Genomic DNA, 14,648 nt, shown 5'->3' on the forward strand with positions numbered 1-14,648 from the left:
TGTGATGCAGTTTTGACATTGCCTTTTCATTTTTTGTTGTTACTAGCAGCACTGGGGATTTTATTTTTTTTCCCAGTACTTATTTGAACATTAAATGCATGCATTTTAGTTTTACAGTGCTAAAGCAGATCTCTTAACTTTCGTCCATCAAGATATCTGTCTACTTGGACCCAAAATTTCTTAGCTTCAGGTAACAAGAAATTCTGATTCACATCTTCCTAGTCTGGTTCCCAGACCTCAGGGTGTGGCTTGATAATATCATTAGAGTGTCCCTTCTTCTTGTAAGATCAGACAGCATGACCTGATGACTTCATACAAAATGGTATGAAGACCATTACCATTACTAACCAAGATGCCAGGCTTTGCTAGTAACTCAATTTCTCCTTGTAGTGGCAATTCCTACTAACAAAAACTCTGCAAGATTCTGACACTGTATAGCTTGAGTCATATTGTCTATTGTCAGTCCACAGAACTTGATCTGAAACTCTGAAAGGTAGCATAAATCTCATTTAAGCTGACCATGGCCTGCTACACATTTTTTTCCCAAATGCACTGCTGAACACAGCTTTATATACCTCATTAACTGCCTAGCATTTACTTTATATCCTTTTGTTGGCAGTTGTATTTTCTACCTGACTGGGCCTGAAGTTATCATCAGCTGGACATTATCTGCAAATATGGCACATGCCAGTGTTCACTGAATGTGAGCTCAACAGAGAAAACAGCTGGAACCAATGAGTTATTTATCAGAGCCAATATAGGAATAGGTACCAATAGTCACTGCTGCTGTGCTCTGTGGCAGCAGTAAAAACTGCTTTGCTTTAGATGAAGACGACACCACTACAGAAGTCTATCCTAATGTGCTCTGGACATATCACAATGCACATCTGCCATGAAATCTGAGTAAAGGACTGTCCTAATAATTTCACTCAAATGGTCTGATGGGAAAACAAAGTGTGTGTGCATACATTGAAAGCTGGCAGGCTGGAATGAAAAATACCTGTTACTTTAGGGAAGGTCAAGTTGACAAGCTTTGTATTCTGCAGTGTGTGAGCTTGTAACAGTCTGAGAACCATACCTTGTTTTGTTTAAGGGCTCCTTTCTCCTTCATGTGAGGGCAGTCTTTCCCAGTCACAATAGCTTTTATATCTGCCACGGGCACTGCATTGAAAAGAAACAAAAGCAAAAACCAGAAAATTAGTTATAAGCACTGTGAGTAAAAGCTATAGGATCTAAAAAGAAGCAAGACTAATGTGTTAAAATTGCCACTACCTTTGCCATTACCAGCCTGTGGTAAGAAAGAAAATTGGAAGAAAACAACTAAAATAGGAATCCATGCATAATGACAAAACTTCAGGCAGATGGATAAAAATATGAGCATGCTTTTTCTTGTCTGTTCAGACTACTTTGGGTAAGAGTGCTTCATACAGATGGGTATCTGTGTCTGGACAGTTTTTCATGTATCTAGAAACAGTGCACTGTTTCCTGCCTTACTAATGTAATATACCTGCCCTGTTTCTACTGCTTCCTAGGCATTCAGGTAAAGTTTCTGCTGGGCAACTTGGACCCTACCTCAAAGGATGCTGTTGTTCTTCTGTTAATGCCTGTATGAATTTGTCAAATAGTTTTCTATTTAACATCAGCAGTTTAGTCACTTTCTAGTATTGACAGGAATAAGGACTACTGAGGCTTACAAAGAACCCTTCTGATTGCTTTAAAATATGAAAGGATCAAAAAGCATTGTTTAAAAAAAAAAAGTAAGAAAAAAGTACTGGAAGCCACTCAGAATAGCTCACAGAGCAAGGTCACTAAAACATAAATATATATGAGTCTCAACTGGAAGTCAATTTTCCAACAGTAATTACATTATAGAGAATCTACATGCTCCACAATACAGTGTCAATGAGTGACAGCTTCTACAATCTACAAATAATCCATTATTCTTGTGGTTGTGGAATAGCATCATATATATAGAACAGCACAATAATATGATTGTCTGTTACTACCTAGTATTTTACAAACTCTAATGGACATACTGGAGAGGAAAAATGCATTTTCTCTTCCACTGAGTACAGTAACACAATGTACTTTATTACAGATGACCTCAGTACTATGGTTAAATGGACAGCCTGGGTTATAATAGACATTGTTAAAGAACTTTCTTTGCATGAAGAACTTAAAGAAATGGTAGTTATTTGGCTCTTTACTATAGAACTTCTTCTGCCTTCAGTTTCAGCATTTCATGCTGGGGACCTACTGGCTTTTTATGTCTCTGAAACGTCCCTATTTTTAGTCCAGAAGAAATATTATTTTTGAGAGGACAGAGCAAACTAGGACACACTGGGAAGTAATAAAATTATTTGATTGCAAGTATGGAAAAAAGGTCTTAAGAAGAAAGAGGTCTTGACATTTGCTGAAGATGTTTAGAAAAACAGCTTCTCTGATTACATACAGTAGGGTTTTTTCAAGTTAGACCTCTCAACCTCCAGGTTCCCTACACCCAGTCTCTGTGATCTGGAGTGAGGTTACCACAGGAGATCACAGACTGATGCGATATCCTGATCTTTATCCACCTGGAACTTGGTCTATTCCTTCCTTTGGAAAAATAGAATCATAATTCAGATGGTATCAGAAGCTGACTAGCAAGATGCTGGAGAGTGTGAGCACAGATGTGATGTGCTCAAAACAGATAAAACTTTGAGAAAGAGGGCAGCTGTTTTCTGTCCCAGATGGAGTCTGCATGGCTTGTTAAGCCTGCCAGACTGAGAGAGGTAACATTCACAGAAGTGAAAAGGTTAAAAACCCCCACATTGATCTTTGGAGATAGACAGGAGTTTTTCAAGTTTGGCAAAGAGTACACAAAGTGCCCTATACTACTTTTTTTGGTCCTCTGTTTTCTTACCCACCTGTTCTGTCTCACCAGTTGACCTTCTCCTAGATGCTGACAATCTGGTTATCATATTCAGATCTTAACAATTCAAAATTCAGTATTTGTTTATCCAAAGAACACCAGAATATTTCTGGGAAATCTCACCAGTTGACCTTCTCCTATATGCTGACAATCTGGTTATCATATTCAGATCTTAACAATTCAAAATTCAGTATTTGTTTATCCAAAGAACACCAGAATATTTCTGGGAAATATTCTGTAAAACTCCCAAGCCAGTTTAGTCTGACACATTTCAAACTGCAGTGTCACTTTATAATCTTCATTTTATAATATTCTCAACAATTAACCTCTAAAGTGGGTGGCACTGTGGAAAATCTGAGAGACTGAAAACCTGAGATACTGATGAAATAACCACATCTTTCTCAAACTGCATCAGTATCTGCTCTAGCTCACAGGCACGTGCAGGGAGCATGTGGGTCTGGCCTGGTGGCTTCTGAAATAGGAGCCTTCTGTTCCCACGGGATCCTGACATTTTTAAGTAGGCTCAAGAGCCTACAAAAAATGCAAATGCAAGATGAAGCTTGCTGTCAGGGTCAGGGGTTTGGTTGTGGAAGCGTGCTCAAAGCAAACAAAGCTGGGAACTTCTGCGGTCACAGCAGTGCCTGCTGTTCAAGTGTGACCTTCATTCTTCTCCTGTCACTCGGATGCTACTGTAACATTCAAGGGCTATTTCCCTAAGCATCATCCAAAAAACCAGCCTCTTCCAGTGCCAATGCAGCAACGTGAGCCCCTGTCCTACATTCTGCCAAGACTGCAGTAAGAGCGTGAAACATCCTTGAGGCAATCTGTGAGGCAATGAAAACAGAGAAATGTGACTGTGAACTGTCAGAGCTCCAGCATCAGAGGGGCTTTTCCTCTTTCCCTTCCAGACTGTATCTGGGAGCACTTCAAAATTTTAAAAGGTGTTGCCTAGGGACAAGCTGTGGGAGTCTTTTTTTACTAACATTCAGGAAAGTTTAAATCACCGATTTTCTCCTTTCTCAATTTTAAGGCTGGAAAAATTTCCAGCTTCTGAAAAATGAGTCGTTCTGCCATTCCATGAAAGAAACGGAGCTACCCACTGAAATACCCGTACAAGCATGTTTAATGTGATAGTGCCAAGAATGGCATTTATCACTAATGGAGGTTCAGAAAAGAACAAGAAGAAATTATTCCTTATTTAATGCTTGATTTCTTAAAGTCACTTCTTTGTGACAGAACTACACTGGGTATTATTTCACTTATCATAAAAAGCTTTCCCAGCATTTCAGGTCAAACTTCTACAACACATGTTTAAAGGACAAAAGAGAAATTATCTGAAGAGTATGATTTTTTTTTTAAGGGCTCTTAAATTACTTTCACCCATTAAAAATCCTGATAAATTCCCTGGAAGGAGTTGTCACAGATGTACATCCTCTTCCAGTCGAGTATACAATAATGGTGAGGTCCTCTCAATATTATTCCCAGCAATGTGTTCTCTTTAAGTCCACTCCCTCCATTAATGAAAAAGACCTCTGTCTGCCACAGATACTTCCTCCAGTCACTAGGCTGTTTGCCACAGAAGAAACATCTGTCCCTATGGACAGGAAGTGCTTCTGAATATGCCCAAGTATTCTTATTTGACATCTGCAGTTAGATGAGCAATGAAAATAAACAGTGTTCCTCCCCATGAAAGGCATGACATTTCCAAGCTGAATGAAATTATAAACTCATTGGAAAACTGAGCTCAGTCCTCACACATGCTTGCCAAAACCAGGACAGCAGTATTTGAATGGAGAGGAAATGTCCTCTGCCCTCTGTCTCCACAAACAAAGCTGTTGATAATGTCCTGAGTTAAGAGAAACCTGCTTCAAATTATCAAGAGGTATTATCATAGAAGAAGCAAAAGTAGTACAATCTTTGTGCATGACTTACATTTATCTTGCAAGGAATCATGGGGCACTTCTCCCTGGGGACTTTCTTCCAAGTCTCCGTAGTGTAAAACCTTGTGATTAGGTGAAAGTCGACAATACCAAAATTTGTCTGTTAAAATAAACACATTAAACAAGGTTACTAACATGTCTTCATCAGCACCCTCATTGGCACCCATAGGAAAAAGCTTACTCAAGACTGTTTTTTGGTTGGTTTTTGTTCTTGTGGTGTTGGTTTGGTTTTTTTGGGGTTTTTTTTTTGTTTTTGTTTTTTTTTAATTATTATTGACACTGGATCAAAAAATAAACACTAGCAAACTTAGTTTTGCATGATATGATATATCCTTGTGGACTGAAGACTGGCAAAGTAACCTCTGGTTTGAGAGGACAACTTTAATGTCCCCATAAAAGCTTCATTTTTAGCACTCACTATGTGAAAATTAAGCCCTGCCAGCTGTCTTGTGTGGGACAGTCACAACTGATACATTTGAAATATCCCATACTTTATGAAAAATTATGACTCACGTCTTTTTATAGACATGGGAGAACACCCCCATATTTATGAAGGGACTGGACATAACAAACACGCCAGGTTTTAAAAAGCAGACATTAACTCCCTCGTCCTGCAGATAACTCGGTGCTTTGCATGCTCACAAATATATGACTGACCATGCAGTGACACTCCAGTTTGCATTTTAGCCCTTTCTAGCAGATGTATATTTATATCTGCTGCCACTTCCTGCCTCACAGGCTTTAATTCCCCTTAACAGTATTTATTAAAATCTGATCCTGAGAAGAACATCGCCTTTGCAGTGCTGGGCCACCACACTGTCTTGCATGCAAGGGTGGTGCTTGCCAATTCCCATTCTGAAATGGCAAGAATGAGGTTACCCTTCCTTGTAAGAACACTTTTTATTTAATAAACAGAGCACATGATGTAAAGCTGTCAAAAATACGATCTTGTCACATCCAGGCTATGAACCTCCTGAAGCTCAGAGCATGTTATAAAATGCCAGTGAGGGGCTGGGAGGGGTGGGCAGGGGGCTTTTCAGGCTCTGTGCTTTGCTTGCTGCTGGTGGTGCTGATGCTGTGCCCTGCAGCAGCCTAAGGGACAATTTAAGGGGAACATCAGCATTGACAGAGCCCCATGGTGCTGCAGGAGTGAATGGAACCACAGTACATATAAAATGGGAAAGGAGTTGTAGAACCACCAGAGCCAGTGTATGTGAGCCTGCTTGGGGTTTTAGCAAAGGAAGGGCTTCTTGGCTCTGTTAGTAAAATGTTGGCTTTATGGACCCAACTTCTTCTAAAGGACACTCTCCAGTCTCTTGGCCAGCCATGAAAAATGCAGTGCAACACAGCACAGAGAAGGGCAATTCAGTTTTGAATTGAGCTTCCAAAAGTGGGCTTCCACATGCCCTTTTAAAATTCTCTGTCATGTTAGGTAAAAATGCTTGGGGTAAAACCCCACACACTTCAAAGCGTTTTCTGAGTGAGCAATCCTTTGTACAGAAAGGTTTCAAAAGACCCTACAAATTGCTAACACAGGTTCAAAAAAGCCAGCGGACAAGATTCTGGTTATCTTCTTTACAGGCATGCACAATACTGGAAGATTTATGGCAAAGAGCCTGAGATTATGATTCTGTGATGCATACAAAAAAGATATGCTGAAATACAAGGATCTCTGGACTGCAAGCAGTACATACAATGTTGCACAGTGCAGAGTCAGGAGCAAAAACCCACTTTTGTAGAGAGATCTGAAACTCGAGCAAGCACCTCATTGAGTAGACTCTGATCTGAAGAACACATACACAATCAGCTTGTTGGACAGTTTGTGTATCTCAGAAGGATGCATGTGAAACTTTAGGAGATTCCTACCTTTTGCAGGAAATTCTACCAGAACCATATCAAAACCCAATGCTTGAAAAATATACCCTGTTGAATCTGAGAGTCAACTCAAATGTCCCTTGTCTACCTAAGAACAAGTCTCTCTCTATTAACTGTAGCAGGAGTCAAGCTTTTTTCCATGTCAAGCTTTAATTGCAACCTTGCTTATTAGGCTGTACAAAGGAATATACCTTTCCAACTTTAAGATTAAAACAGTAATTTTTTTCCTAATAAAAGCCAACATGGCCTCATTGCCTTGCCAATGACCTGACCAGGAAGTTGGTGTAACTGGAAAAAAAATACCATTAATTCCTTTTTATTTATCACAAACGGGGCTGGTGGTGTTAGCAACAACAACAAAAAGTTTGGCTCTTGTTAAAATCCTAGGGGTTTTACTAACCTTGGTCCTGTTTCAATGCCCTGCTCTAATAACAAAAAAGAGAAAACCCCTCTGCAAAAATGTCTTTCTACATTTTTAGGAAGGGGTGGCTTTATGGGAAGAAACCCTAGCTCTGAAGACTTGTGGAGCCTTTTACAGAAATTCCCCATAACCCAAGGTTAATTAAAGAACTAACAGCCCTAGACTGTAGCTTGAAGCACGTCTGGCACAATTCTCCTGGGGGCTCACTAAAAGCTGCCATCATGCCACAGCCTTGCTGTCAAGGGGAAAGCCCTTAAATGAAACCTACAAATGGAACTAACAAGGTTTCCTTACTGCAGCCACTAAATGACTGCATCAGCCAGGCTGAGGAGGGTGATCAGCATGTCAGTGATGGGAGGTAACCCTTGCTTCTGCAACCACCTAAGTCTTATCAGCTGGAGTGTTGTTTGGTTTGGGTTTTTTTTCAGATCTACATGATGTGAAGAACAGTTTACTGGGCAACATCCTACTTATGTGAGCTCTGCCTTGGAGCAAAGCAGTTTTAAACATGTTATTTTACTGAACACAGTATTACTGGGAAAGTAGTGTATAAAATAATCATGCATTCAAAATAAAATGTCTATGAAATTGTTTCCACTGAAAGAAAGGGTGAAGAAATCTCAGTTGCAGAGCAGCACACGGGAAGCAGCCAGCATTTACTCTCAGGTATAAACTGATTAAAAATAAGCATGATTAGAAATTGGTGATTATAAAGCAAAGAACTACTGTCCAAACACTCCAGAGCTCTTAAATCCAAGTCTACAGAGTCAAAGTGTCACAAGGCTTTAAAGATAGGACAGGCATTTCTCAGTAGTCCTTGTACCCCCCAGCTGGTAGATCCAGGTGTATGCTCACAGCTGGAATGGGGCAATTGCCTGGTCAGGAAGGAGTGGAGCCTGGTTTAGTTTTAGGCCCAGTCACTTTAGGCCCCATGAATTTACCCCAAAGCCTAAGTCCCTTCTATGAGCTCCAGCTCTTATTTTGTGTTCAGTTTTACTACTCCTGCTTCTCTAAAGCTCCTCAGAGCAAGCTGCTGTAGGGAAGGCAGTTGCAAAGCAGAGTCTTCAGAGATGATATGGGCTTGTGATTTCATGGCAATTTTCAGACACTAAATCTTTTCTACTTTCCAGTGAGTGAGTCCTTATGTCTTGTAGCTCACAGACCATTGATGCAAAGAAATTAAGGTGCTGGAGATTTTTTTTTTTTGGAAGTAGAATGAATCATTTCAGCTTTTAACTTGAAAATGTTTCAAACAAATAGTTCTGATGTTCAGATAATTGCTAGAGCAGCCAGTGGGTTAAATATATTGCAGCACATTGTTAAAGATTATAGACAAGGTTAAAAAAAACACCTCAATAACAAATCAGCTACAGTTTGGCTAGAAGAGTAATATTCAAAATTGTGACCAAATACAGCACAGAATGTTTTGATGATGGGCTACAGAGTGCTTGGCCATTCACAGTGTATTTTCAAGTGTGTTAATAATCAATGACTCATATGCCCTTAACAACGCTGTCCCAAGTAAAGAAATGGTGTGGTTAGTACAGCAGTGCTCTATAGTTAGAATCTGGGAGGGGAAATAGCTCAGATATGCACTGCCAAAAAAGTCTGAGAGTATATATTTTATCTCAAGATATGTTCCAGATTATTAAAGAAGTATTTTGTTCAAAGAAAATCTTCCTCACTGATTTAGCAACAGCAACACGTATTTAAATATAGCACTGAAAACACATGTAGCTGTGTAAATTTTAGATATATGTATGTGGATTCACCTTTTTTTCTTTCACTGTGTTGTCTTTCTCTAATACAACTGTAGTGACACTTTCACTCTAACTGGTCTTAAATGCTTAAATGACAGCCAGAAGGCCCTGACTGGTGAATAACTGACCTGTGGCAATGCTGGAGGCATATTTGGTTATCCAGATCCTCTCAGCAAATCACACACTCACAGAATATTATTTTTATAAGACTAAGGAGGGTGGGATGAAGTAGCAGTATCAAAGAGGCTTGTAAACAGAGAAAAAAAGACTAAGTGTGTGTTCTTGTTCAGAAGTGTGGGTTACTTATCCTAGCAAGAGATGGAAAACCTGCCTTCACTTGTTTTCTTGTTTTAATGTTAATTTTCACTTCCATGGTGCCTTGTGTTTTTAATTCGATGTGTATCACTAGGCATTTCTTCCTTTCCAAAAATTACTGATCAAGAAACTTTGGCTGCAAACCCACTTCAATAACATGCAATTTTAGTATAATCTCTATAAAGCTAGAAGGGGAATTTATTTCCAGGAGTGCACCCAGCAACATAAACTACAAATGTACTGGATGACAGCATAAGAAGTATCTATTATCCTCAATAAAATGCCTTTATCTGCTACTTAGCTCTACTGGAAATAACAACTTCTAGAGCTGTAAAGTGCTTTGCAGGCTTCTGCTTCAATCTTCTTTCTTTTAGGAATTATCTAAGGAAGGAGAAATCCGAAGAGGTCTGTATGTCAGCTGATGTCCATGGTCTAGGAACAAAGTGGGGCTTTGCAGAGCTTCATGATCTACTGCTGAAAAATGACCAAAAGGGCAGGCTAGATTTTGCTGCTTCATTTCTAACTGATTAAGAGTGCTTAATAAAAACAGAAGTTGGTGCTGCAGTTTTCCTATGAAACTCTGTAAGGGAAAGGCCATCAATTCTTTGAAAGTGTTAAGGATCTTGCTGGGACAACACTGACATTTCTGTATTCTGGCTACAGAGAGACCCTGCTGATATAATAATCCAGTGCTGAAACACAAAAGATGGAGATCTTACTTCAGATATTGCACAGATTAATCTTCAGCCTGCCCCCAATGAATCACCTGCTGGATTGAAGGCTTTCCAGTGCCAACTATATTTGAAAGTGTTTCACCTGTTCTCAAAAGACCATATGAGGCTGTAAAGTCCCTGCTCATATTTTTATAAGTTCACATTTTCAATTTACTATAACTAACCATGCGTGTCCTACCACATGTCCAAACTACAGTCCTAACAGAAATTTGCTCTGGAGTCTTTATCATGGGATAATGCCTGTTAATTATTTTCTCTAAATGGGCAATTTAATGCTTTTAGCTATTCCTGTGTAGGACATGTTCAAGTTCTTGATCTACAACCTCTAGATTTGTGACATTTGTTTCAGGATTGTCTCAAGGGAAAAGAAAGAATAATAGGAAAGGTAAAAGAATCAGTATATGTACTAACATATACTAAACCACATTCCTAATCTTATTACTCTTACCAGTAAGTTGCTACATTAGCAGGCAAAACGTGATGCCTCACAGCACTCACCATTTCTGTTTCAGCTCCATAGCTGCCTGGATGGACATCAGACTTTTAAGGGCCTGGATAATGCTCCATGGCAAGTGAATTCAGTTGGAGGAGTGGGCAGGTGACAGGGCTCCTGAAGCCCCAGAGAGCACAGGGCACAAGTACCCATGGGTGTGTTGTGGGAGAAGAGATGGGATGTGGGCTAAGGCTGCCAAAAGACACACTCAGCAATTTGCACCTTATTGTAGTGTAACAAGGCAACCAGGTGCCCCTAATTGCCAGGGAGTGGGCATGAGCTTGTGTTAAGCCCACCTGTGCCTGATTAGGGCAGGCCCCCACTGTGCATGAGCAGGATTAGGGGGCCAATAAAAGGTGAGGCCTGAAGCACAGGCTCAGCTCAGTCCTGAGCATGTCTGCAGAGAGGTCAGTCACTCTTGGAGCATTGTATTACCTTCATTGCGCCACTCGCGCTCCTAGCCCTCAAGGTGAGGCTCTGGTGGTGCAGCCGGCTAAGACCCAGTACTGCAATGCCAAGGCCTCGGGTTCTAAGACTCCTCAGAGCCTCACCCTGAGGGTGATGAGCGCTAGTGGCGCAATGAAGGTAATACAGTGCTCTGAGAGTGACTGACCTCTCTGCAGGCATGCTCAGGACTGAGCTGAGCCTGTGCTTCAGGACTCACCTTTAATTGGCCCCCTGGTCCTGCTCATGTGCAGTGGGGGCCTGCCCTAATTAGGCACAGGTGGGCTTAACACAAGCTCATGCCCACTCCCTGGCAATTAGGGGCACCTGGTTGCCTTGTTACACTACACCTTATACTATTTTAATCAGGATGTTCAGAGGTATTGTCTGGAAGACTGACCTGATGTTTAACCTCTGGTCCTCCAGTCACTTTATTACACCTCCTAGTTCTTCACATGATGACTGTCCTGGTCTTAAAGCTTGCTCTACTTGGGGTAGAGGACACCCTGAAGGATAAAGGCTGATTTGAAGAGAGCTGCTTCTGCTTTGTGCCAGATGCCATTATTTGGTATTTGAACTGTGCCAGGCACTGTACATACTTAAAAAAGCATCTCAGTCCAAGAGCTTGTAGGTCAAATAGCTATATTTATATAGCTATATATACTATAGCTTATAGTATGGTGTTTACAAACTGTACTTTGCTGGTTCATTGGACTGCAAAACGTTAGATCTTACTGAGTTTAGTCCTGGTGGCCTCATGCATCATCATCATCTTCTGCAATGGTTGTGTCTGGTCCCTCTCTCTAGGGGGACAATTAAAAATTCTGTTCCAAGGAATACAGCAGGGAGTCTAACACAAAATATAAGCAGCTCAAGGGCATGTGGAAACACATCCTTCTAAATGGCAAAATGACAAAACCAAATATATTTCAGAGAATATTGAGTTCTTTGAGGCATGGTCACATGTTTTGTTTGGTTCCAAAGAACTGTGAACTTTTTTGGCCCTGTTTAAATATGACATCAAAGCAATTAATCTGGTGGCCTAGAGAGTTCACTCCAAGGCATGACACACATCAAGCTCCTCAACTGTGGACCGGAAGATTACATTGATTTTTTTTTTAAATATTTTTTTGAACTCTCATTCATACAAATTGAACCAATTTATACCCCCTGAGGCTTTTGATCCTATAAATCATGAACTAACAACAGCTTAAGATATCATAAACAGTCAATCTTCCTCTTGGAGAATTGCCAAGAGAAGAACATTTGCCAAAAACTCTACTCCTTCTCTAGAATTTCAGTCATTTGGGAGGAGTAAAATAAACAGCCCCCACTACTGATAGCCAAACCACTCTATGCATTTATTTAGCTACTTTCACTGTGTGTATATGCTGCTGAAGGGAAAAAATGTATCATGTCTCCCTATGAAATCTATAAAAAAAGTCACAAAGGAATATTAATGCTCTTTCCCTAAACTCTTTGCAGTGGGCTTCATAGGCATTTATACGCTTGACAGAAAGGATATAAATCTGCACCACATTTTTCTTCAAGTAAGCCCTCTTATAAAGGCTTTGAAATTTTCCCAAATAATCCCCCTACATTAAGGAGAATTGCCTCCTTTTTTTCTAAGGAAGGAGGCATTGCAGGAATACTTCTCTCTGTGAAGAAAGCAGTTTTCCTCAGTTGATCTAAAGGTCTCAAATATTGATCTTTGCCAATTCTTACTCATAGCTTTTGTACCTTTCTAATTTGTATTGCGTTTACAGCAGAAAACAAATGACAATCTGTATCCTGATGAAACAAGGGTTTTAAAGGAAAAAATTTTGAATACAACTTCTAACTAATCTGTTGAATTCACACAATGTCCCTGTTATTTTGTCTGGAGAAAGAAGTGTGCCTCTCCTAGGGGAAATGAACCATAGAGAGTTTGACTGCATAAAATGAGCATTGAGCATTGTATAAAATCTAGCATTGAGCAATGACTAATACAACTGGGAAAATAATCTTCTCATGTCAATCAAGTATTCATTTGAAGGTACACACATTACTGACCAAAGTGCTTTTTTTAAGATATTTCAACATCATAATAGACTTAATGTATATGGTAATATAATAAGACAAAAACCAAGGACAGGTAATAATAGAAAAAAGGGTGCAGAATGACCTCATGACATATATCAAGGTGGTCCAAGCTTGAGAGATTCAGACTCTGGCTACACCATGTTTAATGTGCTATTCCTGCAGTGGCAGAGATTTTATTAGGAGAAGAACAAGAAGCCTGGAGAACCAGGCAGAAATCAGAATACTCAGTTTAGAATGCAAGGCTGCTAGTTGTGATTTTTGTCAAATACTGGACTTGTTTCACATGATCATTGTGATAAAACCAAAACCAGTTCCAGGGTAACACAGGAAATCCTAAACCAGCTGTGGTTTCAGATGCTTTCAGATGCTCCCTAGTAAAAGCAGTCAGCATGGCACTACAACCAAGGATCTTGCAAGTAAAAGCAGTATTCCTCATCTCAGCTTTTAGACAAAAGTGACAATAAAAGCCAGACCAGGCAGCCTGAGCTGTACCTTGCCGTCGCCGACTGTTGAGTTTCCTAAAGCAGGTGCCCTCCACAAGTCGATTGAGACGTTGTTGCTTGATCAGTTCTAAGATCTCAGGCTGAATCTTCTCTTTTAGTTCCCTTGGGAAGAGAAAAAGTAGGCACTTGTCAAATTCAAGCAGAGACCATCTTCCTTCCTCAGAGACAGAATCTCACAAAATGTTTCCTGCAAGGAGTTTGAAGGGCACAACAGTCACAGGTCCAGAATCTAGACTGTTCCAGAAAAAAAAAAGACCTTTTTCTTATAACAAAGGATGGGAGTCAGGAAGGATATCTCTGTTGCAGACCTCTCCCTGCTAAGACATCAGTGGATGACTCAGGCAAGTCACTTATTTGTTTCTTTACTCATCTAAAAATAACACTTGCAATAAAGTATCAGCAAGGTTTTTCTGTGACAAATAATGCTCTTTCATCACTGGAGCACTATGGGCTTCTGTCATCTTTTGTTGCCTGATCCCTCGCTGTTATATTTTACTAGCACTATTATTTAGGACAACACAACCAGGCTAAAACACATTTTGGAACAACAATAAAAGAGAGTAAACAATGCCAATGAGCTAAAATAAGAGCAGTGTTATATACTTACTCCTAAGTCCATGCCATTGAGTTAATTCATTATTACAACTATTTTGTGGAAGACTAACCCATGGCTAGGGATTGCTCAAGTATTAAAATTTACCCTTGCCTGGGAGTGCAGAAACCCACAGTGAATTTAGAAAAAATCTTTCATATCCTTCAGAAAATCTATTTTCTACATTTTACTTTGATAAGAGTTCAACATGTCAAGAACAAGGCAGAAAGCATATGCACAAAGTATTTAAAGTTTGATTTCATACACCATCACATGGATTCACAGATGTCTGAATTCATCAGTTATATCCTCACTTAGATTCATTAAGAATACATAAAAGACAGGTTTCAACATCAACTCGACAGCAAGCCTAGTGAGATTAAAAAATAACCAGATTTGTATAGGATTTATAAAATATGAAGTGTCTCAGAACCATGATTTTGCATTGCTGTACAAATTAGGTAATATCAAAAATCATTCTGTCTGGCAGTATGTTCCAGCAATCATTATCAACAGGGAGAAAAGCCATGGTATCCCATAGAGACAACAAAAAATTCTCTCTTCTCTCTTCAGCTCAG

The 14,648-nt window shown here is 39.8% G+C and overlaps 1 protein-coding gene across 6 annotated transcripts in view; it reads right to left on the reverse strand.

Annotated features, from left to right (window-relative positions):
• Positions 1 to 14,648, reverse strand: part of ELMO1 (engulfment and cell motility 1) — a 311,982-nt gene that overhangs the window by 10,304 nt on the left and 287,030 nt on the right. For all 6 annotated transcript variants that reach the window (XM_030445753.1, XM_030445755.1, XM_030445752.1 and 3 more), the window contains 3 exons: positions 13,468 to 13,580; positions 4,844 to 4,951; positions 1,079 to 1,161 (listed from right to left, as the gene is read on the reverse strand). In XM_030445753.1, coding sequence (XP_030301613.1) covers positions 1,079 to 1,161; positions 4,844 to 4,951; positions 13,468 to 13,580 — 304 coding nt within the window. The remainder of the gene's footprint in view (positions 1 to 1,078; positions 1,162 to 4,843; positions 4,952 to 13,467; positions 13,581 to 14,648) is intronic.

This window comes from Calypte anna, chromosome 2 (assembly GCF_003957555.1).
Source record: "Calypte anna isolate BGI_N300 chromosome 2, bCalAnn1_v1.p, whole genome shotgun sequence".
In the NCBI taxonomy this organism is placed as follows: Eukaryota; Metazoa; Chordata; class Aves; order Apodiformes; family Trochilidae; genus Calypte; species Calypte anna.